At 45.6% G+C, this 27,691-nt stretch overlaps 1 protein-coding gene across 4 annotated transcripts in view; it reads left to right on the top strand.

Annotated features, from left to right (window-relative positions):
• The window catches only part of RGL1 (ral guanine nucleotide dissociation stimulator like 1), a 257,097-nt gene that overhangs the window by 185,131 nt on the left and 44,275 nt on the right, over window positions 1-27,691 (top strand). For all 4 annotated transcript variants that reach the window (XM_010988516.3, XM_010988518.3, XM_064478083.1 and 1 more), the window contains one exon: window positions 13,448-13,525. In XM_010988516.3, coding sequence (XP_010986818.2) covers window positions 13,448-13,525 — 78 coding nt within the window. The remainder of the gene's footprint in view (window positions 1-13,447; window positions 13,526-27,691) is intronic.

A 27,691-nucleotide genomic window follows, 5' to 3' on the forward strand; every position in this document is an offset into this window, starting at 1 on the left:
TCCCTTCATGCTTTCATAGTTTCTGAAAAGAAGTCAGATTTAATTCTTATCTTTGCTCCTTTTTAGTTAAGATGTTTGTTCTCCTCTCCCCTGGCTTCCTTCCAGATTTTTTCTTTATTGTTGGTTTTCTGAAGTTTGAATAAGATATACCTAGGTGTAGTATTTTTAGCATTTATCCTGCTTAGTGTTCTCTGAGCTTCCTAGATCTGTGTTTTGTTTCTGATGTTAATTTAGGGGAAATTATCAGTCATTATTCCTTCAAATGTTGCTTCTGTTCTCTCCTCTCTTTCTTCTCCTCCCAGTGTTCCTGTTACATGTGTCACATGTTTTGTGTTGTCCTGTAGTACTTGATATGCTCTTCTGGTTTTTCTGAGTTTTTTTGTTTTGTTTTGTTACTTGTTTGTTTTCTTTTCAGTTTTGAAACTATTATTTTCTTATCCTCAAGCTCAGAGATTCTTTCCTCAGCCATGTCCAGTCTATTAATGAGCCCATAAAAGGCAGCCTTCATTTCTATTACAGGGTTTTTGATCTCCAACATTTCTTTTTGAGTCTTTCTTAGAATTTCCATCTCTCTGCTTATATTATCCATCTGTTCTTTTATGTTGTCTATTTCTTTCCATTAAATTCCTTAGCATATTAGTCATAGTTTTTTGTTTGTTTGTTTTAATAAATTCCTGGTCTGATAATTCTGCCATTTCTGCTATATCTGACTCTGGTTCTGATGTTTAGTCTCTTCAAAATGTGTTTTGTGCCCTTTAGCATACCTTATAATTTCTTGATAAAAGGTGGCTATGATGTACCAGGTAAAAGGAAGTTGGGCTTCGGTAATGAAGTTGCAACGTGGAGGAGGTAGGGGAGGTGGGGAGTGTTCCACAGTCCTATGATTAGGTTTTAGTCTTATGATTGGCCTGTACCTCTGGATCATGAACTTCATTAGTGCTTCTTAGTTGTTTTTCTTTCCTCCTTTAGGAAAAGGATGGCTCGATGGAGCTGGAGATAAGGGGTTCCTTTCCCTCATGTGGAAGGCTAGAGAAGACTAGAGTCAGGTATTTTCCTTCCCCTAGGTAGGCTAAGCTCTGATAAAACCCCAGCAGGATAGATTCTGATAAAATGGCTTGTTCTGAGGGCAGGTGTTGTTTAGAGGAACAGAGTGCTCTGGTCTATCTCAGAATGGTTCCTTTTCCCCTCCCCTTGCTGAAAGCACAAGGAGACTTCTCCTGTATTAACTCTCAGAACCTGGTCAAGCTCCTGGAGGTAAAACTCACAAAAGTGTGGTGGCCCCCCTATGACAGGGTCCCACTGGAGTTTTTCTCTCTTAGACTTGTCCACACTGAACCTGCAGCAATGCATCAATTACAGTTCAGATTTTCCTACCCTGGCGCTGGTTCCCATGGAGATTTCTGCTCTGTTAAGTCGTGGTCCTCTGTATCTGCCTGACTATCTGTTCAGATTTAGCAGATGAGTATTTGCCCTGTGACTTGACTTCTTGATGGATCTAAGAAGAGCTGTTGACCTTTCAGTTTATTCAGATTTTTACTTGTTGTTAGGTTAAAGTGGGGACTTCTAAGTTCCTTACATGATGGACTGGAAACTGGAAGTCCTCTTCTGCCCATTTTTTAATCAAGTTGCTCATTTTCTTATTGTTGAGTTTTAAGAGTTTTTGTGCATTTTGGATAACAGTTCTTTATCAAATATGCCTTTTGCAAATGTTTTCTCCCTGTCTGCAGCTTATCTTCTCATTTTCTTTATTCAATGTGTACTTTTAAGAAAAACATTCCTCCCCCTCTTCCTCTGAGAGCTGTGAGGTGGTTGTAGTGAACCTCCTTTCAAAAACTCTGAACACAAATCCATTCAGCTCTCAAACGCTTCCTTAGCATAAGAAGCTGGGTTGGCATTTTTGAGTTGCTTACAATATGTTTCAAATTATTTTTTGTTAAACCTCACTTAAAATTAATTAAGCTTTTAAAAAAACTTTAGTTCTGTAATTAGACTAGGCATTTGCCAAATATTCCTAGATGCATGCTGGCATGCAGTGCTCATTGGATTCTATTATTTCCTTCTCTTTCAGTAGGAGACAAGGCTTCTAGTATCTTTCCTCTGCTCTTCTAGGTCCAAGGAGAGGGGCTTATGAGCAGAGAACACTTTAGGGAGCAGATCCTGGAACTGAACCTACTTAGAGGGCCTCACAGCATCTTATGCTGGTGACGACCGTAAGTCACCCCCAGGTGCTTGTCTCTTACAACAGTAACACTTACATTAAATGTCACTAATATGATTTTCCCGACACTTTCGTGTCAGAGTTATTTATGTCTAAATTCTACTAGTTACATAGGAACGTTTTTCAAGAGAATGCCATGCCATTCTTCATTTATTTTAGTAACTTCCCTCCTCAAATCCCAACAAAATCAGATGGAAACGAACAGAGTGGTTGATTCAGCCATTGAATCCTTTGTCCCACCCATGAGTGAAAAAGTTGAGATTTATTGGTCAGTTGGTTCCAGGATGCGCATTCCATTCATAGAGTGGGAAAGCTTTCAGGAAATCCTAAGATTGCTTTGTTCCCTTTTTAGCTTTAGATGCAGACATACTGGAATCCTGACTAGGGTGAGAATTTATTAGAAAATGAAGCCCGTTTCTTAAGATTTTTGTTATAGCAGATGAGTTTCAATAGGTTTTCTCTAGGTTTAAGTATTGAGACCACATGGGCAAGAACACCTTCAGTGGTGTATATGTTACAGGATTTTTTTCAAAAAAGGCAGATTGATGAAAGATAAATTGAACTTATTCCTTGTGACTATCAGAAAGATGAAAGTATTTGCTGATAGAAGAGAAAAAGAGGGTTGTAACAAGGGCTATGAGAATCTTTGGGGGTATTGAAATGCTCCTAACATCAGAAAGAGCATTGAGAACTTTTGTAGGGCCTGTCCATCGTGAAAGGTCCTATGCTCTTGCTTTATTGAGGGGAGAAAAAGAGTTTAGCTCATAAAACTATAGAAGATACAACGTCCGTAATGATTTACATTCCCGCCCGTGGCAGAGTAATGCCCCCACCCCAAAGATGTCCAGTCTTAGTCCCTGGAATCTATGAATGTATTTGATTACGTGACAAAGCAGAATTAAGGTTGCTAACCAGCTGACCTTTAACTAAGGAGATTAATTTGGATTATTTGGGTGGATCCAGTGTCATCAAAAGCATCCTTAAAAGTGAAGGATGGAAGCAAAAGAGAGAGAGAAAAAAATGCGAGGATGGAAACAGGATCGGAGAGATGCTGTGTTGCTGGCTTTGAAGTTGGGGGAAGGGGACCCTGAGCCAAGGAATGCAAGCGGCCCCTAGAAGCTAAAAAAGGCAAGTACACGGAGTACCTCCTATAATTTCTGGATCACAGTGCTGCTGACACCTGGACTGTAGCCCAAGGAGACGTGTTGGACTTCTGTTAATTTTGTGTAACTGGTTTGTGGCAATTTGTTGTAGCAGCAATAGAAAACTAATATATCATCAATAAACTTTTGGTCTATTAGGGAGGTTGTTCGTAATTTGATAGGAGACAAGGAATTCTTGTCAGGGAGACTGACCCCAAAAATCTTGTGCTCGTGGGCTCGGGGAAGTTGAAGGACAGGTGGGGGCTCACCTTCCCTTTGCTCTGTCACGGCGTCGTGCCGCGTTCAGCCGTGGCCCCCACACTCAGCCCCAGAAGCACGGTGGTTACCCTCAGCCTGACAAGCGCTGTTAACTCTCTCCTCCCTGCAGCTGTGCCTTTGCTGTGGGTTAACCAGAAAAGTTTAATGTGGTGCTGTTTTAGAATTACATTCAGCCGTAATCACGTGAGGGCAAATGGAAATAAATTCCCTTGCCTGCTGGGTTGGTTGCCTTTGGCCCATCTTCACTTTTGGCTAAATGGGCCTGCCTCTCACCCGGCAGCGCTGTGGGAATTCTCCATGGAAACGTGCGGTGGGGCAGCAGGGCCCCAGCTTTGTGGACGACAGTGGTGGTTCTGTTAAAGGAGACCCTAAAGGGACACTGGCTGTCAAAGACTTCGTCCCAGATCCAAGCAGGCCAGCTTGGGAAAGAAATGAGATTAAAATGTTTCTATGAAGTTGATTAAAAAAATTTTTTTTCACTTGGCAAAGGGAGACAGGACATCCTTTTTTAAGAAAAGAATACCAGCAGGTTTTTTTCTTTTTTAAATGTGCTTGTGTTTGGAAACTACAGAACAAAACTGACCAAAAAAACCTGAAAGGCAAGGTACATACATTCTGAGTGGTTCCTGGAAAGCTGTAAATTCAGCTTTGATCATCTAAAGCAGTGGTTCTGACCATTTTCTAGCAGTTGGTGGGAGGGGTTGATGATAAACCCCTTTAAGAACCTGCTACACAGTGTGGGCTCTCTCTAGAGAAAAAAGAGCACATTACCGGACTGCTTATGGCTTGGGGACCCCTACGGTTCCCTAAGCTCACCCAGGGGCCCGCGGTTATGACTCTCCAAGCAAAGGCTCCCAGGCATGGATGGCAGGGAACACGTAGGTGGCCACTATGAGTCCAAGGAGAGTACCACTCCTGGCTTATATTGTGGATGGGGCAAGTATCTAAAGTATGGTTCTGAAAAGTAAATTCATCAATCTCATTAAATTTAATGATTAAAAAAAAGTATGTCTCTGAAACTTGAAAAGGAAAAGGGATTGGCTATTTTTGAGTTAATTTTATGTTTTTCTTATTACTTTTATTTGATATTTCTGTTTTTCTTTTTCTTTTCTTTTTTTTTTTCTTTCTTTCTTTCTTTCTTTTTTTTTTTTTTGATGAACTTAGCCCTTGAGAATGACATCAGACTCCTAGTCCTAATTCTTTCCCTTTTTTTGGTCTCTACTAAGGTTGCCAGCAAGCACCAATTGAGATAAATTGATGTTATACTGAGCTTTTGTAAGTGCAGGGGAGAAAAGCAGATCTAAAACTGGTGGGATGCTGTGATCTGAAACTCAGCGTCCTTGTGTTTGGTTTTACACAGCATTGTTCATAGTGAAGAGCTCTGCCATAGCAGCTTTCTGCGGCTGGGGAAAACCGAGCCGCAGGCTAGCGCTGACTTGCTAATAATGTATTAATTCATCTGAAATGCAAGGAAAATCCCGACTTCTTAACACATTCTGTGATTGTCAGGGTGCCGCCAGCTCCCTCCCCCCAGTCCTAACCTACTTCTTCTGTCCAGTTGTAGCATGCTAACAAGACAGGTTTGCAATGGATGGTTTAGAACTGTTACAACCTACATGTGGAAGGAGGAGGCACTGGTTAGCCCCTGAGCTCTGGGGGAGGAAGAGAAGTGGGTGACCAGGACTTGGAATAGGAAGTGGAAGAAACCTTATGGCAAGGGCATGAAAGCTATCAGACTTAAGAAATAACTTTACATGTGAATGAGAAGCAAGTTATAGCAAGAGACACTACTTTGTTTTCTTTCTCTGGTCCATAGTGATTGTGAAATCTTTGTTCTTTTCTTGGTCTCCCTTTCAGACAGCTGTGGGTTGGGGCTGGGGGTGAAGGTATTATCCTCAGGGGAAATCTCGTGGCGTTTGGTAACTGTCACGTGGCACAGAAACACTGGGTACTTTTTGCTGTCAGCATTGTCTTAACTGTCAGGGACTAACAGAGATAACGTGGTGAGTCGAAGGGCAAGAAGCGGGCAGGGCCCTTCACAGCAAAGGCCTAGAGGGGGACCTGGGGCTCTTGCTGGGTCTTCTAGCATTGTCTAGTCATGGGGAAACTTTGCACAGAGAAGCAGACCTTGTGAGTGAGAGCACCCGCCAGGTTCTCTGTTCAGCATCGCTGGCCCCTTCCTTTCTTGCTAGGGAACAAGGAGTTTTTGCCTTGTTGTCTTTGACCTCTGTTTTCTCCTTGAATAAATGCCTCCCCGGGGGTAACAGGACCTTTCCAAGGTAGACTTGGTGGCCATGACCCCGTTCTCAGGTCACACTTGGGTGGAGAGGTGCCTGCCATGGAGGAGATTATTCAGAGGGATTAAAAACCACCCTCGTGCTGACTGTGGTGTGCAGTCCACAGAGGCCTCGCTGGGTGTTGCAGACACCTGTAGACTGTTGCGCCGTGTCAGTCTCCCGAGTCAAGGTCAGCTTCTGAACATTTTTCTCATACCTGACCTGTGTTCTTCTGGGTCAGTTAAAGAAAAAAGCCTCAGCTGCTCCTGGGCTGGGGGTGATTGGAAGAGCAAAATCTCCCAGAGGCCCCTGAGGCAGCGGCTGCATGTGAGGTCCCCCTGCCCCGCCGGCCTCCTCTCTGTTCTTCCCTCCCCAGCCTCTCTTTCATTCGTGGCAGCAGAGGGCACTCATTGATTCATTTACCAAATGTTTATTGAGCATCTGCTAAGAGCAGGCTCTACTCCGGGCTCGGGACATATGGCAGAGAGCAAGGTAAAAGAGTGGAGATGTCACAGGAGAGGGAAATGTCACACCCCAGGACACTCCGCCAAGTGAGCGTCCTTGGGTTCGAGTGAGAAAGAATTCAAGAGTGAGCCGAAGCAGAATGAAAGCGGGTTTATTCAGGGAGAGACACACTCCGTAGGCAGAAGGCGGACAAGAGGGCCCCGGGGTGTGGGGCTGTCTGCGGGCTGGGTGACTTTATATGCTAACGAGTGGGAGGAATGTTCTAGCTATCTTGGGGAAGGGGCGGGGACTTTCAGGAACTGGGCTACGCGCTCACTTGTTGGCCTTTCGTGGTCAGCCCCGGAACTGTCACGGTGCCTGTCATGGCAGGGGAGTGGTTTTTAGTAGTATAATGGAGGGGTCGTCCTTGGCACCATCTTGGTGTTAGCTGGTTCCAGCAGGGTTTTGTCCTATCCTGTTTTTCTCACGGCTGTGTCCCCCTCCTCATTCTTTTAGCTGTTGTGCCCTGCCCTTCTTCCTTCCTATCTCAAAACCAAAGCCCTTACCATGGCCCACCAGGCCCTCATGATCTGTCCCCACCACTCGCAGGCTCAGTTTCCTCTCTGCCCCCACTTACTCTGTTCTGCTCCTTCCTCACTGGCCTTCTGGATGTTTCTTAGGCACACCGTCCTACCGTTGCCCCAGGGCCTTTGCACCAGCTCTCCCCTCCACCTGGAAGGCTCTTCTCCTGGAGATCTTTGTGGCCCACTCCCTCACCTTCTGGAGGCCTTCAGTCATTGTCACATGTCACATTGTCCAGGGCCTCCCCTGGACATTCATTCAAAGCAGCCACCTCCGGCCCTCCAGTCACGTCTGAGCACCCTCACTGCTTTATTTTTTCTCCATCGCACTTTTTACTGTCTGACTTAGTGCGTAGTAACTAATTATTAGCTCAGCATTTATCTACCCCCACTGCAGTGTGCCCTGTGAAAACAGGGGCTTTGCTTAGTTCACTACCGTGTCCCCAAATCCCAGAACAGCCCCAGAACGTAGGCTGCAACAAATACTCATTGAACGAGGACTAGATGAGTGAACAAACGGATGAGTGAGTGAATGAATGAAAAGCTCGAGGTTTCTCTCCTTAAAGAATTTGTCATTTGGTGGCAGAAGACATAGAATAAATCAACCAAATAACAACGATCTGTCTGAGAGGCAGTGACTCGGAAGCTGGGCTCTGTCTGGAGTCTCACCGCCGAGGCTCACATCCCTGCTTCACTTAGCAGCTGTGTCTTTTTTTTTAAGCTGGGATTGTTCTTTTTTTTTTCTCTTTTTGTTACTGTGCATTTTTGTTGTTGTTAATGGAGGTACTGGGGACTGAACCCAGGACCTCGGGCATGCTAAGCGTGCGCTCTACCACCGCACTCTGCCCTCCCCCCCATGTCATCAGGGGCAGATGACTTAAGCTCTCTGGGCCTCATTTTCTTATTCATTAAATAGAAATAAAAATAATTCTGGCATAGAGGGTTAACGTGAGAATTAAATGAAACAACCCCTATGAAGAGCTTCGCACAGCACCTGGCACACAGTGGGCGCTCAGTAATCATTAACTGCGGTTATTGGTCTTACTGGATCTCTTGCCGTAATCAAGTGGAGACTGGCAAGCTCTTCAGGTTAGTTCCGTTGTGGCCTGGTGTGTCTGAGGCATCTCTGTTACGGAGCAGAGGCTAGAGGGCTCCCCCACCAGAAAGGCTGTCCCTGGGGATAGCTTTATCCTGAGATTTCTTGGAGCCGCAAGTATCCCTGGTCTTCCCTTCAAACACACAGTAAACATTTTATCTCCCCAGATAGGCTGCAAACAATACATCCATCCCCTCTGGAAATAACTGTTTCCTGTTGAAACATTAGCAGCCAGTTAAACATTATGTTGGGTTTTTTTTTTCTTTTTCTAGTGATTTTAAGGCTGCAGTTATGGAGTTGCTTAAGACTGTGTTTTGGAGACATTTTAAAATCTTTTTTTGCCTTGTGAGAGAGAGAAACCATGTAAAAAGTCATTCCAACAATTTGTATTTTAATTTAAGGTTTATGAATTACCATTTGAAGAAGGGCAGTTTCTCACTGGTAAGCCTTCTTAAGAGGTGGGGACTTTGATCTTAAATCCTAGGGAGGCTTTGCAGAAATTGGAGGTGACATTGTTGACAGGTTTGTCTGTAGCTATTCATTAATTAAACACATACATACACACTCTTTATTTACTCCCCTGGAGTAAATGAATTGAACTTGACTTTGGGTTTTTGATGGGAAGCTATGAGAGGGGCCAGGAAACATCAAAGAAACACTCTTAATCTGGTAGAACTAACTCTCAAATGACCTAGCTTGAACATTAAAGAGTTCTTGATTCCAACACTAGTCTACTTTCTTTTCTGTAAGGCTTTAATTCTCCTTAATGATACGAAAGGCACGGGGGCAAATAATTGTTCCCTCGCTCGTCTGTTAAATTCCAGAGGGTTACAGGCTTTTTAATTTTACCTTGCTTCTAAACATCTCCTTTGTAAAGCTGTGTATACATTTTTTTTTTTGCATTTTCATACTGTTTACACCTTCAAGATCTCCGCTTTGAGATCTTAAAACTATTTCTTTTGCATTTTATTTTATTTATTTGGGAGAAGGTAATTAGGTTTTACTTATTTATTTATTTATTTTTAATAGAGGTACTGGGGATGGAACCCAGGACCTTGTGTATGCTAAGCACACACTCTACCACTGAGCTCCACCCTCCCTCCTCTTTTGCATTTTAATTTTAGATTTTTGCAGTGATCACAGCTGTCCTCAAGCTTCCTTATCCTTCTAGAATGTTAGACATGAAGGCACAGGTGGGTTAAGACACTTACATAAGCAAAAACCCAGATGGTACGTTTGCAGACACAAAACTGAACCTGCCTTTGGGAACCCCGCTGGAGCACTCATTTGTTCTCAGCCTACTGGGTGCCAGGCACTGTTTCAAGCTCTACAGAGAGAAAAGTCCTTCTCTCGCGGAGTTTATGTTCTGATGGACAATGAACACAATAACTATGTTGATTACACAGTATGCTGGAAGGTGTTAAAGGCTGTGGAGGAAAACGGAGCAGCGGTGTTAGTGGTGGTTCTGCACAGGGTGGTCGGGGAGCCCTCACTGCTAAGGCGACATTGGAGCAAAGACCCGCAGGAGCCGAGGGCGTGTGCCATCGGTGCTGCATGTGGGGCGAGGCGGAGCGAGTGCAGAGATTCAGAGGCAGCAGGATGCCTGGTGTATGGGGGGAGCAGGAAGGAGGCCAGTGAGGCCGAGGGAGACTGTGAGTGTGGGAGTCGTGGCCGGGGATATCAGGGGCAGGTCACTTGGGGCCTCGTGAGACGGGTAAGACTTCGGCCTTTTCTCCGGGTAAAGAGCAGTGGGAGCCCGGGGAGGGCCCTGAGCCGAGCAGCTGCGTGAACAGGACCGCTGTGGCTGTGGGGCGGGAGCCAGGAGAGGAGTTAATGGCTGTTGCATTGCTGGGGTGGAAGTGATGAGTGGTGTCAGGATTCAGGATATGTTGTAAAGGGAGAGCCAGAAGGACTTGCTGGTGGACCAGGCAGAGGAGTGTCAGGGATGACTGCCGTCTTTGAGCCTGAGTACCTGGGCCATGTGCGCTAACACACACATGCCTTATTTATTTTTTTTAATTGAAGTACAGTCAGTTTACAATGTTGTGTCAGTTTCTGGTGTACAGCATAGTGCTTCAGTCATGCATATACATACATGTATTCCTTTTCATTATAGGTTACTACAAGATATTGAATATAGCTCCCTGTGCTCTACAGTAGGAACTTGTTGTTTATCTATTTTGTATATAGTAGTTAGTATCTGCAAATCTTGAAGTTTATCCCTTCCCACCCTCTTTCCCCACTGGTAACCATGAGTTCGTTTTCTCTGTCTGTGAGTCTGTTTTGGTTTTGCAAATAAGTTCATTTGTGTCTTTTTCTTTTGTTTTGTTTTGTTTTTAGATTCCACACCTTCATGTCAGATCTCATATGGTATTTTTCTTTCTCTTTCTGGCTTTCTTCACTTAGAATGATGGTCTCCAGGTCCATTCATGTTGCCACAAATGGCATTACTTTATTCTTTTTATGGCTGAGTAGTATTCCACTGTATATCCAGCCGTCTGTTGATGGACACTTAGGCAGGTTCCATGTTTCGCATGCCTTACTGTTGATGGTTCTCTCTGGTCTCCAAGTTATTACCAGCTGATCGTGCTCGTCCTGATTGTGAGCCTCTGGTCACTCTGCTGGCGGGGAGAAGTGTCTGTGTGGTCTTTGAGCAGATGGTACCAGGTTAATGAACGAGAAGGAACCTTGCTTACTCACCAGTGTAAGTGGCTTGGTCCTCCTGGACACCGTCTGACCGCACCCCCCTGTGGCATCACATTCTGGGAGCAGAACCGTGATGGGTGTTTGTGGCATCCCAGCCAGCATCTAGGCCCTGAGCCTGAAAATAATGTAGAGGAAGAGCAGCAGAGTATGAGAATCTGAAGTAAAGCCAAGGGGGAGGAAGGTCAGGGAATTTTTTAGTACACTCGTCTCCGGAAAGAAAGCTATCAGGAGCAGTAAAATGTGTGTCTTTCCCTTGTAAATGCTTCCCTTTTGTTTCTACCTCTTGAGCTTCCAGCTGGGAGATAAAAGATGCAGTATTTCCAGGATGACCAGAAGGAGAGTCAATGAACGAACACAGACTGGGACAAAAGGAAGATCACACCCACATTTAGTCACTGGGGCTGGCAGGAGGAGGTCGGGGTCACCCCAGTCAGGAGCGTGGCAGGCACAGCAGCCCCACTCTTCACTGCACCCACCTCATCTCTCCTACTGAGATAAACCGCCGAGTCTGTTTCAAGGGAACATGAGGACACAGCGCGCTATGATGGTGGCCGAAGAGAGAGCCAAGAAATCCCACTCTGTTTATTTACTAGGAGTCCCACTTCCCAGCCCCGCCCTGCCCACCGGGGGCTGCGTACATTTTAATCTGAGTTCTTATCTCTGGGAAAACAAAGGGTAGCCCCGGAAGGCCTCTAAATAGCAGGTGCAGGACAGAATGAAGAGGCATAGGGAGGGCGGAGGCCGGAGGCCGGTGGAAAATCTCTTCGGGAGGCCAAGAAGTCCATAAGGCTGATGAGCTCGAGAAGGGAGCAGGTGGATGGGGTGGGGCGGGGGTGGGGCGCCTAGGGCCTAAGGGCGCAAACTAGAACCTGCTGGAATCGGGTGATGGGGAGCCAGATGGACTGGCATTCGGTCAAACCAGATGGCGGGCTTTCATTTTTAAAAGGACTAGTAAATCCTGGGAACAAGGAACCACAGGGGTACTGGGGCCCTTAAACCCATGAGTAGAAGACAAGTGTGCTCTTTAAAAATGTAAGCCCCTTCAATTAGAGAATTTCTATTATCAAAACTTTGGGACAGATTACCAGTTTGTGAAACTCCAAGGAATCTCTCAATTCTTCACTGATGGGAAGAGAAACTGCAGAAACAGTCTAGGCATTACAAGTTAGTATAAAGTTTCCTCCTTAAGAATTTAAGTGAATTTGCTAAATGTATGTTCTGAGCCAAGCAAAACGTGATGTATTTGTTTGCAATGGGCTTGTTTGCCTATGGAGTTGGAGGCGTGTGATGAGGTTATTTAGTTAAGTTGTGCTTCTGTAATGAGACCGATTTTAGAATTTAAGCACCTATCGCTTTTTAAAACATTGTGGCCCTGTGTCCCTTCCCCACCCCGAGGCTGGGGATGCGAGCTCAGCCTGGCCCCGGTGTGCCCATGGCTGCTCTCCTGGTGGCCGAGATGTAAGCGTTCTGCTCTTCAGTCCTTGTGTCCATCTCAGCCTCTCCTTGAGGGTGCGGAGTTACGTCCGTAGCCCTTCTCCAGCAGCGCTTATCCTCAAAGAGTCCAGACCCACAGGCGGAGCGCAGGGGTGGTCATTGTGCGCTCACGTGCGGCTCAGGTGAGAAACTGTGCAAACCAGAGCCACGTCTCCCTTCGGTAGATACGCGGAGGGCGGGAGTGTGGGCTGCGTGCCGCAGAGATCGTGAGGAGCCTGCCGCCTGGGAGTCCCCGAAGACCGGATTCTCCTGCTGAGGGGAGCAGCCAAATTTCACCTAAAAATCTAAAGAAAAAAATGTTAAATATTAAGGGAGAGCTTTAAGTAGTGTGATTCACTGTTAAATCACTTTTCTATTTAGAACATATGCGTATACACACACACACACGTATTTACCTATCAAACAGATATCACCAGTGCAGGATCTTATTTATTTATTATTTATTTATTTTTAGACTTTAGTTTTTAGAGCAGTTTCAGGTTCACAGCAGAATTGAGCAGAAAATACAGGGAGTTTGCACATAGCCCTCCCCACCCACACATATACACTCCCCTCCCCTCAGCACCCCTCCTCAGTGCGGCGTATTTGGTACAATCGATGAACCAACATGGGCACATCATTATCAACCAAAGTCCACAGCTCACATTAGGGCTCACGCTTGGTGTTGTACATTCTATGGGCTTTGACAAACGCATAATGACATGTAGCCACCACGGTAGTGTCACACAGAGTAATTCCATTACCCTAAAAATCCCTTGTGCTCCATCTATTCCTCCCTCCCTCCCTCCCTCTCCCCAAACCCCTGGAAACCACGATCTTTTTGTTGTCTCTGTAGCTGTGCCTTTTCCAGAATGTCATTTGGTTGGAATCGTACAGTTTGTAGCCTTTTCAGACTGGCTTCTTGCATTTCGTAATGTGTCTTTTAAGTTTCTTCTTGATAGATCTTTTTTTTTATTTACTGCAGATATATTTTTAAATTTACATTCCTTTGATAACTATGTAAGTTTCAAAAGCTAAAGCTCTAAACGTTCTTGGAAACAGTGACCACTGCATATGTGCAGTACCATTTTTTGATGCTATTTTATAAATGTTACTTTCCTTAATTATTCCTGAAAAGTGTAGCTGTTATCTTGTGATTGGAATGAATAGACACTGTTCTATTTCCAACACTGTTGACTGATTTTTTTGTTCACTTGCTTTTCTCTGTGAAGGTACGGAAACCTGACAAGCCCAAGCTGTGAAGACGATGGAGGCCACAGTTCATCGGAGTCGAAGACGGTGATCAGGAAGTGAGTCTGCCTCTTCTCGGCCCTGCGAGCGCTCAGTGTGGCTTATTGTCTTAAAAGAATGTCATTTAGTAGAGTTCTTAAATTCCCTTGGAACATCGCCATGGCTTTTTTCCCACAATACGTAAAGTCATAGAACTATTTTTTGACTATCTAATGATATTCATTTATTCACTCGGTAAAAATGTATTGGGCACCTACTGTTTGCCAGGCCCAGTGCTAAGGGCTAAGCTGTGAACAAAATAAATAAATCCTGGCTCTTACAACATTTATATTTCAGCAGAGAGAGACTGAAATCCACGCAAAAAGGCATGAAGCAGGCAGGGGGGCTGGATCGCAGTGGGGAGGCTGGCTAACATAGGATGTCAGCAACGGAGCTGCTGGAGCACGAGCTGAGGGCAGCACAGGCCAGGCCTGGTGCGTGTCCAGCAGGGAGGACGTGGGAGAGGCTCTGGGCAGGCGCCGTGCTCGAGAAACAGTGGAGAGGGCAGTGAGGCCGCAGCAGAGCAGGCGAGGCAGCGTGTGCCCGGGCACGGGATCTGTGGGCACTGGGGACCCGTGTCGTGTGGGGACTCGAAGGCCTGGGGAAGGATGTTGAATTTTATTCTGAGGAAGATAAGCACTTACAAGGTTTTTGGAGAACAGTGCTGTGGCCCGATTTATATTGAAAAGGCTTCCTCTGGCTCTGTGTGGAGAACAGACCATGACATTGAGAGTGGGAGCCGAGGGGCAGCACAGAGCCCGGTTAGGACCCTTTCATGGTCCAGGCAAGGGCTGATGGCAGCGTGGACTTGAGTGGTAACAGGAGTCGTCGCCATCATCATGGCGACAGTAACGGCTTGGAGGTGTTGCTGACAGGAGGCTCTGACGGAGTGGATGGGGCATATGAGAGGAGGAGGAGGCAAGGATGCCTCCAAGAGTTGCGGTGTGAGCATCTGACAACAGAACCTCGGCTTCACAAGATAAGAGTCTTGTGGGAGGAGCAGGTGTGGCGGAGAGCCTGTGTCAACAATTTCGCCTGCGATGTGTTAATTTTTAAGTAATTGGGTGCGTCTGGATTCCAGGGAGAAGTCCGGACTGGAGGTGTACATTTGGGCATCCTTAGTTTATACGTGGTGTTTAAAGCTGTGGGGCTGGATGTGACCTCTGGGGACGAAGGGTAGAAAGAGAAGGGAAGGGTCCAAAGACTGAGCCTTGGTTCCCTCCAATGTTGACAGTTAGGAAAGTGGAGGGTCGAGCAGAGGAGACTGGAGCAGAGCAGGCAAGGGGCAGAGAAGAAAGAAGCTGTGATCCAGAAGAGCATCGAAGAAGGGGTTTTGGAGAGGGAGTGACAGGCAGTGTCTGAAGCTGCCCAGACTTCAGGTGAGGAGTCTGGGAAGTGACAGCTGCCTTTGCATCACTTCGATCTTTGGCCCCCTTGGCAGGTGCAGTTCGGTGGGTGGAAGTGTGACTCGAGGGAGGGTGAAGGGGAGGGCGGGGGGACGGCACGTTTAACAGCTCTTCGGAGGAGTTTTGTTGTAAAGGGGAGCAGAGAAATAGGATGGACGATGAGGGCAAGGGGTGGTCTTTTTGTTGTGTGTGTGTTTTTTAAAAATGGGAGATAGTTTATGCTGATGAGAATGACGGAGGCGCACTGAAGCAAACGTCCACGTGGCAGGCGTACGGGCTGCTGTAGGAGTGCGGCTCCCGAGCAGACGGGTTATGTGCCAGGGCGCTTGAACCCCCTGTGCAAACAGTCACTTTGGGGTCAAGCGTAGGGGGAGGATACCCTGCGGGATTTTTAACTCTTCAGAGGATTGACCGATGGACTGCTTTTTCCAGGAGCCGGGGATGTGAACATGAGAAAACTGAGTATCTTTTTAACTCCTGAGTTAGGTGTCAGGTAGTTTTATAATTTTATTGGTTAGATCATAACCTTCCAGAAAACCAAACACACTAGTGTAGATATTTGAATGCCAAGTGCGAGATGTGGCGAGTGGAGGGAATCAATGCCTCATTCCTAGAGGGTCTGGGGAGGCTTCTTGGAAGAGGTGACATTTGAAGCAGACCGTGAAGGAGGATGAAGAGTTGGGTGGTAGGAAGAGGAAACAGTGGGACCAAAGCAGGGAGACGCAGTGCGCGTGACATTTGGGGGAACAACACAGAACTGGTGCTTGCTGCCGCTCTGTGTTTATGCTGGGGGAAGGCAGTTAGCGGAGCTGAAGCTGCCATGGAGGGGTCTAATTTCTCGCAGGAGAATTTGGACGTTCCTGGTAAGCAGTGGGCAGTCTGCCCTACAAACATTTTTGCAGGAGGGAAACAGTATATTCAGATAGGTGACTTGGAGAAATGGATTAGCCTTACAGACTTCTTTTTTTTTTTTTTTAATTATTTGTAGTTCTTTATTATTGTGCCCAATCCAAATGCCACTGCCTAGCCCATAAATCCTTCACGACCAGGTGCGCCCCACCTCTCATCCGCACCTACTTCCTGTTCACTAGCATGTATGGCAGACGCTCCTTAGAGTCAATATTAGTCCCACGTCGGACTTACAACCTTCTTCCTCAAAGTGTGGTCCGCGGACCAGCTGCGTCAGCATCCCCGGGGAACTTGTTAGGGATGCAGACTCTCAGGCCCTGCCCCAGACCTAGATTAGAGTCTGCATTTAAACCAGGTCCTCAGGTGGTTCCCGTGCATTTTAAAGTTCAAGCATCGTAGGATTAGAGGGGTTTTGTTGCTGTTGTTTGTTTTGTTTATCCACGAAAACGTACTGAAATAATAATTTTTTAAAAAGAACCTTTTTATAATAAGTGTCTTTAAACATGTATAAAAAAAGAGATACTATGAAAATTGAGTGGCTTGCTTGTCAAATGGAACCTTGACCCGTGACCAGATTCAGAAAGAAGTGTGTTGTTACCCACGTGCTTTGGAATCGCATCACATCTAGACCCACCATGCAGCTAGCCGTCTGAACGTTCTGCTCCCAGGAGAGTAACAGTATGAAAATACTTGGAGCTTTCCTGTTCTGCAGGGGCTGTTTTGAGATTAAACAGGTTTCTGGGAAGTAGCAGTTAAGGAAAATTGATTTGTACCCTGGATGTGAGAGTCACGCTCATTCCTTTAAAGGCCTATTCTAAAACGTCATTCAGACTCATTGTGCACCGGGGAACAGAAACGTGGGTGAGACTCCAGGAGAAGCTGTTTTAAAGGGCTTTACAGTTTTAAGCATCTGAGGCCTTAACAAAGAGCTTCACACAGAACAACTCCCCTGAGGGGACCATCGTCTGGGGACAATGGTCCTTTCGTAAAGCCTCACAATGAATTGGTAGAAAGTTCTTGACCCTTTTTCTCAGACCACATTGCCTTTTTTAAAAAACCAGGCTTGATGAAAATGTGCCTCTTTATCTAATAATGGGTCACTCTGTCCTGAGACCCTTGGGATGCTGAGATGCCTCCTCTCTGCTGACCTTTCTTCTTTCCATTCCCTTTTCTTCTCTTTCTTACTGTTTTTCCCCCCACTTCTTTTATTATTTTTCATCTCACTCCACCATTACCTTTTTGTTCTCTTTTTCAAAAGCTCTGATCGTTTCTATGACTCGATTAGGGTCACAGCTTTGTCTTTCCAGGAAGAAATTAGGGAATACGATCCACATATAACGTGTTGAAAGGTCCTTGATCGTCTCAGCGCTCCGGCTTCTGACTTGTGGCAGTGACTGAAGGCGCCTGCTGGCTGATGGATGTACGGGAGACACGGCCACTTGGCAGCTCTCAAAGGGGCGATTTTGCCCCCAGAGGACATCGGCAGTGTCTGGAGAACTTTGGTTGCCTCAACTTGGTGGGGAGATGCTGTTGGCACCTAGTGGGTAGCGACCACTCACGAGACAGCCCCGTTCCGCCCTGCAGCAAGAATGACCTGACCCTCAGTGTCAGTAGTGCCTTAGGTAAGACACCCTCTGTATGGCGATGAGGCCGCAGTCCTCAACTGAAAACCGTCTTTCTTTGTGAACATCTAAATGTCCATAAAGATAGGACCACACTGACTTGGGAATTCATTATTCATGCCCCTACTTATCATTAGGCGACTCAAATGCTGTGGTGGCCGCGGGGCCAGCCTCACGCCACAGGAAGGGCCCTGGGTGAGGAGGCTGGAGACTTTGGGTTCGGGCTCCTCCCCCATCACTGTCACTTCCCAGCCATGTGACCTAGTCACTTCACTTCTCTCGGTTTCGGTCCCTTCGCCCGAAACATGGGTGCTCTGAGGTCTTTTCAAGTTCAATGATATCCCAGGATGAAATCTATTAAGCTTTCTCTTCATCTTCTTAAAAATGAAAATGAATATCGGAAACAGAGCTGTGGTCCAAATATTATGCTGACTGAGAGGTGCCCTTGACTGCTTATCTCTGTTGGAAAGACGGTGTAACCAGTTTTGATAAAACAGGGAAGAAAGAACACAGCCTGTTACTAATCGCGACATCAGAGCTGCTCACTAAGCTCATAAATAAAGAGATGGGCCAGCGCACCGGGTGCGGGGCCGGGCGAGGAACGGCAGAAGGCCCCTTGTTTTCCTTTGCTGGCAGTCCGTCGTCTGGTGATTTCAGGTGGGAAACAGGCGGCAGGAATTCAGTGACATCCTAAGAAGCAAACATCCCGTTTTAGGGCAGATGCCTTCAGTTTTGTAGGCCAGGGGTGACAGGATGGAGGTGGGGAGTCACTACTGGCTTCAACTGTGACAAGAAAAATGTTCAACTAATTGTTTGGCTTTTCAGTTTTTGATGTAAAGCATGGAGCGAGGCTTACATTTGATACAGGCTCCCAAGTCCCAAGATAACAGCCTTTCCTGTATTTCTAAATATGGATCTAATCAGCCTTTCAGAGGATAAAAGAACTTGAAAGAAGGAGAACGTGGAAATGCAGATGAAACAGTCAAGATGAAAGGTTGGTTTCTGGTGTCTTGGACCACAACTGGCTAGTGTTCCTCATGAATTTCAAAAAAGTATCAGGTTGTGCCGTGACTCCACTTGTAATTCCAGCCCCAAGTATGCCCGGTTCCGGCTTTGTGTGATAGCAGAACCTTTAAAGTCATCTGGCAAAACCCAGGAATTCCTTTAGTTGCAAGGAATTCAACTCCCAAGGCTTCTAGAAGTTGGAATCTGCCACACAGCGACTTCTGATGTTAGCGCTAGACTTGCTGGCCATGCTGAGCCGTGCCAAGTTTATTTGTGTAGTCCCTAAACTGGTCGCTACTTGGAGAGCAGAAAAGTCTCTTCCTACACCAGAAGACAACACCTCTGCCCATGTTCACCCTACCTGCGCCCTCTTCCTCTTTCCTGCTGACATGCTTACATGATGAGATGCTGTCTCTTTAGAGTAATAAAATCTGAACCAGATGGAAAAAAGAAACCTTCCCTAGCATTGGTTTATTACATTCGTTGAGTTCAGAAGTAAAGAGCGTGTGAAGAAGGGATGGACCCACACAGAGCCTTGACACAGGGAGTCTTCATTCTCTGAAATACATTTGAGATCAGAATATCATATATATACATAACTTTATTTAAAGAGGTTCAAAACTCTTCAGGAATGACATTTTTTAATTCCTTTTTAAAATGACTATTATAATGTTGAAGTCGTTTCTGTTTCCTGTTACTGACCCCCATCGCTTCCCTCCTGGAGGGCCTTTGTTTTGTTTTCTCACACTCCTCACCACAGCAGTGCTTTAACCTGCTGAAATCATTCGACTGTAATCGGCGCACATTCAGATAATATGAATGTCATTCTTGTCATCTTTTCCCAGAAGTTGTGAATAGCGACACCAGATTTTAGTCACTGGTGAAGAGTCATGTAAATAGGAGCAATCCAAGATGTTGGAAACAATTTAAAGAAAAGGGAGATGAGTTCAAGAGAGTTGGCTGTGATTCTTAAATATCTGGGAAACTTCACAGTGGAAAATATTTTTTTTTTTTAATAAGTCCTCCCATTGAGAGAGTTTGCAATCAGTATTCATTCCAGCAAATTCAAATGTCCTACAAAGGCAATTGAAATCGATCTGAGTGATTGTAACAAAAACGGGGAAAAGAAAGAGGGGTCAAGAACAGAGCAAAAATCAGATTTAAAACTCAACTCCAAATTTAGAAGAATTGAAAGCTAAAATGTGAAAGGAGCATTTTTTAAAAAGTAAAACCCAAGAAATGGAGACATCATATGCCACGTAAAAGAGCCTGATATGTCTTTAAAACACCCATACTGGACAAAATGAAAAAGAGAAATTACAGTTTTAAAAGTCGTTGAAAATCTTGAATCAAAGTTGTGCACTTCAGGGACGAGTGTAGGCTCCCAAGGAAAAGTTCCTTTTCTGCTGAAGGAGGAGTGAGACAGCACGGACCGTCACCGATGCAGAAAGAGGAGTAATTGGTCACTTGAGAATCTCTTAAGATGGTCTGCGTGTTAGAGAAGGGTAGACAGACACCACATCCAGCCACTGTCACTTGGTTGTCCTGAAGCCTTGCAGAAGAGGAAAATGATGACACATACGGCGCCGGCCCCACCACCGGCTGCAGGTCGGGGTGCATTTGCTTTGCCGGAGGGCTTTCCGCTGGGCATTGTGTACCTGCTTTTACCGCCAGAGACATGCTACAAGCTGTTGTCCTCATTTTGTGGTGTGTAATTTTATGGTGTGTATGGTGTAAGGTGTGTAAACTGAGGCTTCAGAAAAGTAGTGCACTTTGACGAAGGTCTAGGAGCTGGTCAAGTGACAGGTCTGGTGTTTGACCTCAGGTCCACCAGACTCCAGGACCGGGGCTGCTCCTCCTCATTTTGCTCCTGGTCCTTGCATTTCAAAGAGCGTTGGGATCTCCAGCGCTCGTGAATCCCCCTCCGCACCCACCCGTTTGCCTGCATCACAGTCAAAGCGTTGCGGACAGAAGTTCATCAAGAGCCAGGGTGCAGTATCACTGTGGTGATGGATGGCTGAGCTGGTTAGCATTCTGAGATTTTAAAATTTGGGATTATTTCCTTTAGCCCACGCTGTTTTGCCTGGCTCTGTTAATAAGGAACACCCCAAGCCAGGTCCCCACACAGCTGCTAGAATTGTGGAAGTTGGGCTTGTTTCCTGGGGAAGGAGATGGGCTGCAGGATGTGAGGAAAGGAGAAGGAAGGCCCGTCCGCCCGAGCGCCTGCTTCCTGTTCCTGCTGCCTGGTAGCATCTGCCGTCATCAACAGAAAGGCCATCCCAATGCTGAAAACTGCAGAATGCCTCAGCAAATTTTTCATTAGAGGCCTATTTATAGCATAAAAACTCCCTTCTCAGACTGTGAGTAATTGGAGAATAATGAGTTATTGAGGTCCCTGAAAACCAGCTTTGCTGAGTGGCAATATCTCTTTCTAATACTGAGGCTGGCACTCATTGACGGCTTCGTAGGAGCAGTCCCTGGGTGAAGCACCGTGTACGCCTTCAACATCCTCGTAATAACGCTGTGTGTTGTTATTCCTGATTTACAGATGAGGGTCCGAGACATCGGTTAAGGAACACGTCCAAGGTCACACAGTGAATGAATGAAAGAGTGGGTTTAACCCAGGCCTTAACCTTGACACGCTGTGGCCTCTGCTTCTTCCTCTGTGATAAAAACGAGACTATTTCTCTTTAAGTACTTCAGTTGGACTCTCCTGTTCATTTTTTCCCTCCCCATAGGACATTTTAAGCAACAATTTTAGATTTATATAAAAATGGAGCAAATGATACAGAGTTCCCACATACTCCCTTCACAGTTTGATACGTCACTAACCTCTTACATTAGTATGGTACACTTGTAACAATTAATGGACCAGTGCGTTGTTAACCCAAGTCCATAGTTGAGTCAGATTCCCTTATTTTTTACCTCATGTCCCTTTTCCGCCCCAGGTCCCCATCCAGGACACTGTGCTCATTTTGTTGGTGTATCTCCCTAGGTTCCTGTTGGCTGTGACAGTCTCTGACGTTTCCTGTTTTCGATGGCTGGGACAGTTTTGAGGAGTACTGGTCAGGTGTATTTTAGGATGCCCCTTTATAAGATTTCTTTTTCTCGTAATTAGGTTTGATATTCTTCCTTATAATCAGACTGAACGTCTGAGGCTTTGGGAGATGCATCACAGAGATGACGCGTCATTCTCATTCCAAGGCATCAAGGCCACAGAACGTGAACACGGTTTATGACTGTTGATGGGTTTCGCCTTGATGACCTGGCTGAAGTTGTCCTTCTTCCAGTTTCTTCACAGGAAATGTCTTTTCCCCTCCCCTTCCTTTCCGTATTGTATCATCTGGGAGGACGTCACTACGCTCAGCCCACACTTGGCGAGTGGGGAGTCCTGCTCCCCCTCTTTTAGGGTGAAGCATCGACCCGGTTGATTTGGAAAACTTCTGCGTGAGAGTTTTGTCTTCCCCATTTATTAATTTATTCAATCGCTTATTTACATCAGTATGGACTCATAGATTTTTTAAAAATTTTATTTTATTGAGCTATAGTCAGTTTACAATGTTGTGTCAATTTCCAGTGTAGAGCACAACTTTTCAGTTCTACATGAACATACATATATTCATTGTCACATTCTTTTTCGCTGTGAGCCACCACAAGATCTTGTATATATTGCCCTGTGCTATACAGTATAATCTGTTCATCTATTCTGCATATGCCTGTCAGTATCTACAGATTTTGAGCTCCCAGTCTATTCCTTCCCACCCCTCTCCTCCTTGGCAACCATAAGTTTGTATTCTATGTCTATGAGTCTCTTTCTGTTTTGTATTTCTGTTTTGGTTTGTTTGTTGTTGTTGTTTTTTTAAGATTCCATGTATGAGTGATCTCATGTGGTATTTTTCTTTCTCTTTCTGGCTTACTTCACTTAGAAGACATTCTCCAGGAACATCCATGTTGCTGCAAATGGCATTATGTTGTCAGTTTTCATGGCTGAGTAGTATTCCATTGCATAAATATACCACATCTTCTTTATCCAGTCCTCTGTTGATGGACATTTAGGCTGTCTCCATGTCTCATGGATTTTTCTTTTATACTGTGGGATATGATGCCACGCTACTTTATTTTTTTGCTTGGATTGTTCCAGCTTTGGCCATTGGGAGCTCTTTGGGTTGACTCCCCTGTCACCTGGACATGCCCCCATTATTGTGTTTGTCCTCACTTTGTGTCCCCTCCTTACTTTGTGGCATGACAAGATGTTCTAGACTCATCTGGTATATTTCCCACCCCAGTCCTAGAATCAGCCATTTCTTCAAGGAGACCTGGTCCTTTTTATTGGAGAACGGTATTAGAAACCAAGATCTGGGCACTAGGTGTGCTCATTGCGGCTGGGCATCATTTCTTTTAGGCCCCCTCAGCTGACATGGCTAGGACGTACATGTGTATTATTAATTATGTAAATATACATATCTATAAATATATAAATATTTCTCTGTATAACCATCTGTATCTATATTATGTTAAATATGAGTTCTTACTGATGTCTTCAACTCTAATCCATTACCACATGGACCATTCCAGCCACCTCCCCTTACTTACTTGTACATTTCCGCTCCCACAGTGTGAAAACTGGCTCCCACCACCTGCCCTCCGTTTACTGAATTGGTCAGCTCCGGCACACAGGTGTAGCAGCATCAGAATCGTTAACTCGTGCCCCTGTGGGAGACAGCTCTCAGCTAGAGTCCGGTGCTTAAGTGTCGTTCCTTCTGCCTTTAGTCCTTAGGCTTATAGACGGCAGTTCTTTTTTTAAAAAATGAAAATAGCTAATTTTTTTTGAGCACTTATTATGTCCTAAGGACTGTTCTAAATACTTTCTATGTGTCATCCCTTTTGGGCCTCAAACCAACTCTGTGAGGAGGGATATCTTCTTGTGCCCATTTTACAGACGGGGAAGCTGAGGTGGAGAGAGGTTAGGCTAGTCTGACTCCTGAGAGCGTGTTTAGCCACACTGGCTACACTGCTCATGAAAAACAGGCATTTCAGAGACCTCCTAGTTTTGTTCCTCTTCTAATGGAATGCAGTCACTGACGTCCTGAGGAAGGCCTGGTGATACAGGGTTACGTCTATGCACAATAATTCTCTTCCATTTCTTAAATTTACCTTTAGATGCCAGGGCCTGCACACGTCGTTTGGGATGAAAGACGGATGTGTAAACATTCTTGGTTTTGAGGAACTGGTTTTGGGTCCCTCTCCCCACCCTCCTCGGCCCTTCCGTGCCCCCAGTCACTCTGTGTCCCCATGTGTCCTGCCCGTCACGGTCTCCCCTTCCTCCTCCTTGCCTTGGCGCCTCCTCTGTTCTCCCCCCACCCCGTGGCCCCTCGCATCTTCTGTGCTTCTCCCTGACTCTGGCTTCGTTGTGTTCATACCCCTGGGTCTCTCTTATTGACTCTTCTTTTTCTTTCCCTCCCAGTGTTCTAATCACCGTTAGTACCAAAATTTACAAGAAAACATTGCGAGATTACCTTGACGAGCCTGGATAATAATGTTTCCATGCTTTTTCAGAAAAAAAAAAAAAAAAAAAAACAACCAGGGGGGAGGGTGGGAAATCTCTGTACCTTCCTTTGTTCTTTCTCATCAGGAAAACCATCTAGCTGGGAGTCTCAGAGGCAGCCTGTAACTGGCAGCCTTCCCTGGAACAGAAGAAGACTGTTCTGTGACTAGGAGAACAAGGTGGAGGGTCTGGCTCGGAGTCAGGGTCAAGGTTGCTTTGCTTTCTTTCCCTGAAGGGCAGAGAGCAGTGGCTCCCACCCGAAGGGCTTGGCAGTGTCCCGGGCAACACTGCTTCAAAGGCCACCTTCTGCATAGATCTTACCTTTTCATTATCCACATCAGGGAAAGAGCTAATCCTTGGAGAATATCCTAAAATAGAAAAATATTTTGCTGCTTTTAAAAAATGTTTCCATGTCTTATCTTCTGCTGACGATTGAGTAACAATAAATTATTATCTCAGATTTCTGGGGCCGGAAAGGAGCTCTAAATGGACAGAGTTATTCTTTTTTGTCATGGTAATCCTGTTTCTTGGCCTGGAAGCTATGCATCATGGGAGAGATAACTTCTTACGTAGAAATTTTTTTATTAAACCTTTTACCAATTCTGGAGAATTTTACTACCTATGGGACTGATTGTAATATGATTTAATGCATTTACCTTAAAATCCATGTATGCATTAAAAATCTGTGGTTTGAGCATAATAGCAGCCTAAAGCCCTTCTCAGTGAGCCCTCTTACTCTGCATTGCATGCCTGAAGGGCCCCGAGAGTGACTAGAAATTCTGAGCTATTTCCCTGTACCTCTCAGCTAGGACATCTGTCTAATATCTTCCAACCAGGTATTATTAAGTGTGATTTCAGTTTGGCCAGCAAATCTCATTATGCTGCATTCCTCCCTCTTTTCCTATTCCTTAAGCAGCTCTTCTTTCCATCGCTTGCGAGCATTGTGCTCTCTCCCACCTCAGGACCTTTGCTTATGCTGTTTCCCCAGAGTCTTCACCCCACTAACTCTCCCTTACCTTTGAGATCTCAGCTTTAACACTATTTCCCTGGAGGGGTCCTCCCTGGAGCCCTGGCCAGGTTCACTCTCTCTGAAGGTAAATCTTTCTGTGGGACCCTAGACTCCCCTATTGTGACATTCACCACGTAAGTAGTTTTTGTGAATATGGAAAATAATGGGCACTCAATAAATATTGGTTTGATCTGTGAATTGGTTTTCTTCAGGAATCTGTTTTACTAGAAGAAAAAGTCTTAGAAACCGCCTCCAGGTCTGGGCATGCCTTCCTTCCCACACCACTGCAGGCTGGGAAAGGAGCAGTGCACTCCAAGGGTTTGCGTCTTGTTGAGAATGCCTGTGGTAGAAAAAGCAACCCTGCTTGTCCCCTCAGCTCTCAGATTTGGGCCCCACCCTGGCCACCCCTCACCGTGCTTCCTCAGATCCACACTTCCCCTTGGGACGGAGGAGTTTTGCTCTGTAACCGACCAAAGATGACTTTGGAAATTCAGGAGGCCACATGCTGGTTTTTCCCCTTTCTGAGTTTAGATTATATCACAGTCTGAGTCTTTCCATTTTGCTTCTGAAATTATTTCTTCCGTCTTCGCAGGTCATTCCAGAAGCATGTCTTGTAGTTCAGATTACACTTTGATGTTTCTGAATTGGCCTGTCCTGAGGAGGATGCGTCAGGGCTGTGTGTGTGTGTCTGTGTGTGCCTGTGTGTGTGTGTGTGCTTCTGTGTGTGTGTGTCTGTGTTTCTGTGTGTGTCTGTGTGTGTGTCTGTGTGTGTGTGTCTGTGTTTGTGTGTGTGTGTGTGTGTGTGTGTGTGTGTGATCTGCTGTAGCGGCATGGCTTGTATTCTGTGCCATTCTGTCTATTACGGGTGGCAGTTTCTCTGAGTTTTTCCCGAGCGCTGATTGCTTTTCACGGAGCCATACCCTTTTCAATCCCTTCATTCTGTGACTTGTGGCAAGTAGTTTTAAGTCGGCTAACAGTTATGTTTCTCCCCAGGTATCCCAATGTCCTTATTGACAGGGTGTCACTTGAAATTCAGCTGATCGGTGTCAGGTAGACGAAGGCAGGCGGTATTGTGTCCCTTCTCCAGATAAGGGTCAGTGGAGCTAAGTGACCCGTCGGCTCCCGTGGGTCACGAGTGGCACGGCCAGGATGGGGACCAGGTTTTCCTTCACTAGCCACCTTTCTTGTTCTGTGAACAGAGCCAAGAAGCATCTTGGGTTTAACAGTCACACCTTCGTTGTAAGTTTATGACTGTAAACTAGGCTTTCCCTTCATTATCAAGGTTCGTTACATCTTTCCAACAAAGCAGTTCTGGTTCGGATGTAAGTTAGATGTTAGGAGGGGAGCCAGGAAGGGGAGGATAGAAGAGCCGTTGGCCAGCAATCCTGTTGTCTCTGTCATGATTTTGTGATGCTCCTTTCCTTTTAGAAATGTTACACGTCTCACATTTTAACTACTTCTTAGTTTATCAAGAACAGAAAATTTCTCTCCAGGACTGGCAAGCAAACATAAAGCTGCCGTGAGCTTTGGGCCCGTGTCCAGGCCTTTCCAGAAAGCCCGCTCCCCCGGATGCTGAGAAACACTCCCACGACAGGAGGGCAGGGCCAGCCTCGTGCTGTGTTGCCCTGTCTGTGTCCGTCTTTCCCTTCTCTCGCTTCTCCCTCCTCCGGCTTGCTGCCTCTTTGGCCTGAAAACCCTTTTCCTAGCTAATTCAGTGTCTGGGTTGGTAATGGACTTTCAAAGCCTTCTTGGGCCAAGCTGTGGGAGGGGCACTGTCACAAAGCATAAAATGAGTCAGTAGATTGATGGTCCGAGTTTGTGCACCTAAAGGCAAGTCCCTTTAATTCTGAATGAAGGGTCCCCTTCAGATCTCCCCGGACCTACCGAGGCCGCAGCTTGCTGTGGAAGGAAGCACTATATAATGTGCTTTATGGAAGTAGGCAGGTGCACAGAGATGTACACAGGGACACACATTTTGTAGTTGTAGTTGTAAGACCCTAACAGTAACTTAAATACCTGCGCACAGTAGAATACTTAACATTAATCATGTGCGTGCACACAGCGGACACTGTGTGACCCTGAGAAGCTGTGGGAGCTAGAGGTGGTGGGCAGGGATGTGTCCATGACATACTATTCGTGGGGGAAAACATCCACGTTGGTTTACACATATGTGCTCTATCTATCTAAATCTTTCCATAGAAAAGCCTAGGAGGATAGCGTCCAAACTGGTAACCCAAGGTCATGTAAATAGGATTAGAATGAAGGGAGAGCAGATATTTTGCTGTTTTAGTTTATACACACTCATAATATTTACTTTTTTGCAATAAATAATCCATTCTGTAATTTTAAAACAGTGATGGAGGTAAAGGAGTAGAAGATATTTTAATATCTTTTAATATCTATCTTTTAATGTAATTTTGGGTTTCTACTTGGGTTTTCATTCAAGTTATGAAACTCCAAGGGGCCCTTAGGGTCCTTGGGGTGCTGGTCTCATTGTGAGGGGGAGATGCTCTTTTTTGGCTCCCTTAATTGTGGGGTGTGAATCCTCATCCTGGCATATCTAGGTTTTTCATCAGTGTCGTCAAAAGAACATGCTCTCGCTGAAATATTAAAAAATATTAAGTGAGCAGTAGTGCTAATTAAATTAAATTGCCTTTCTTTTGAGAAGAGCAAAACTGCTCTGTAAGAGT

Source organism: Camelus dromedarius, chromosome 23, assembly GCF_036321535.1.
Source record: "Camelus dromedarius isolate mCamDro1 chromosome 23, mCamDro1.pat, whole genome shotgun sequence".
Lineage (NCBI taxonomy): Eukaryota > Metazoa > Chordata > Mammalia > Artiodactyla > Camelidae > Camelus > Camelus dromedarius.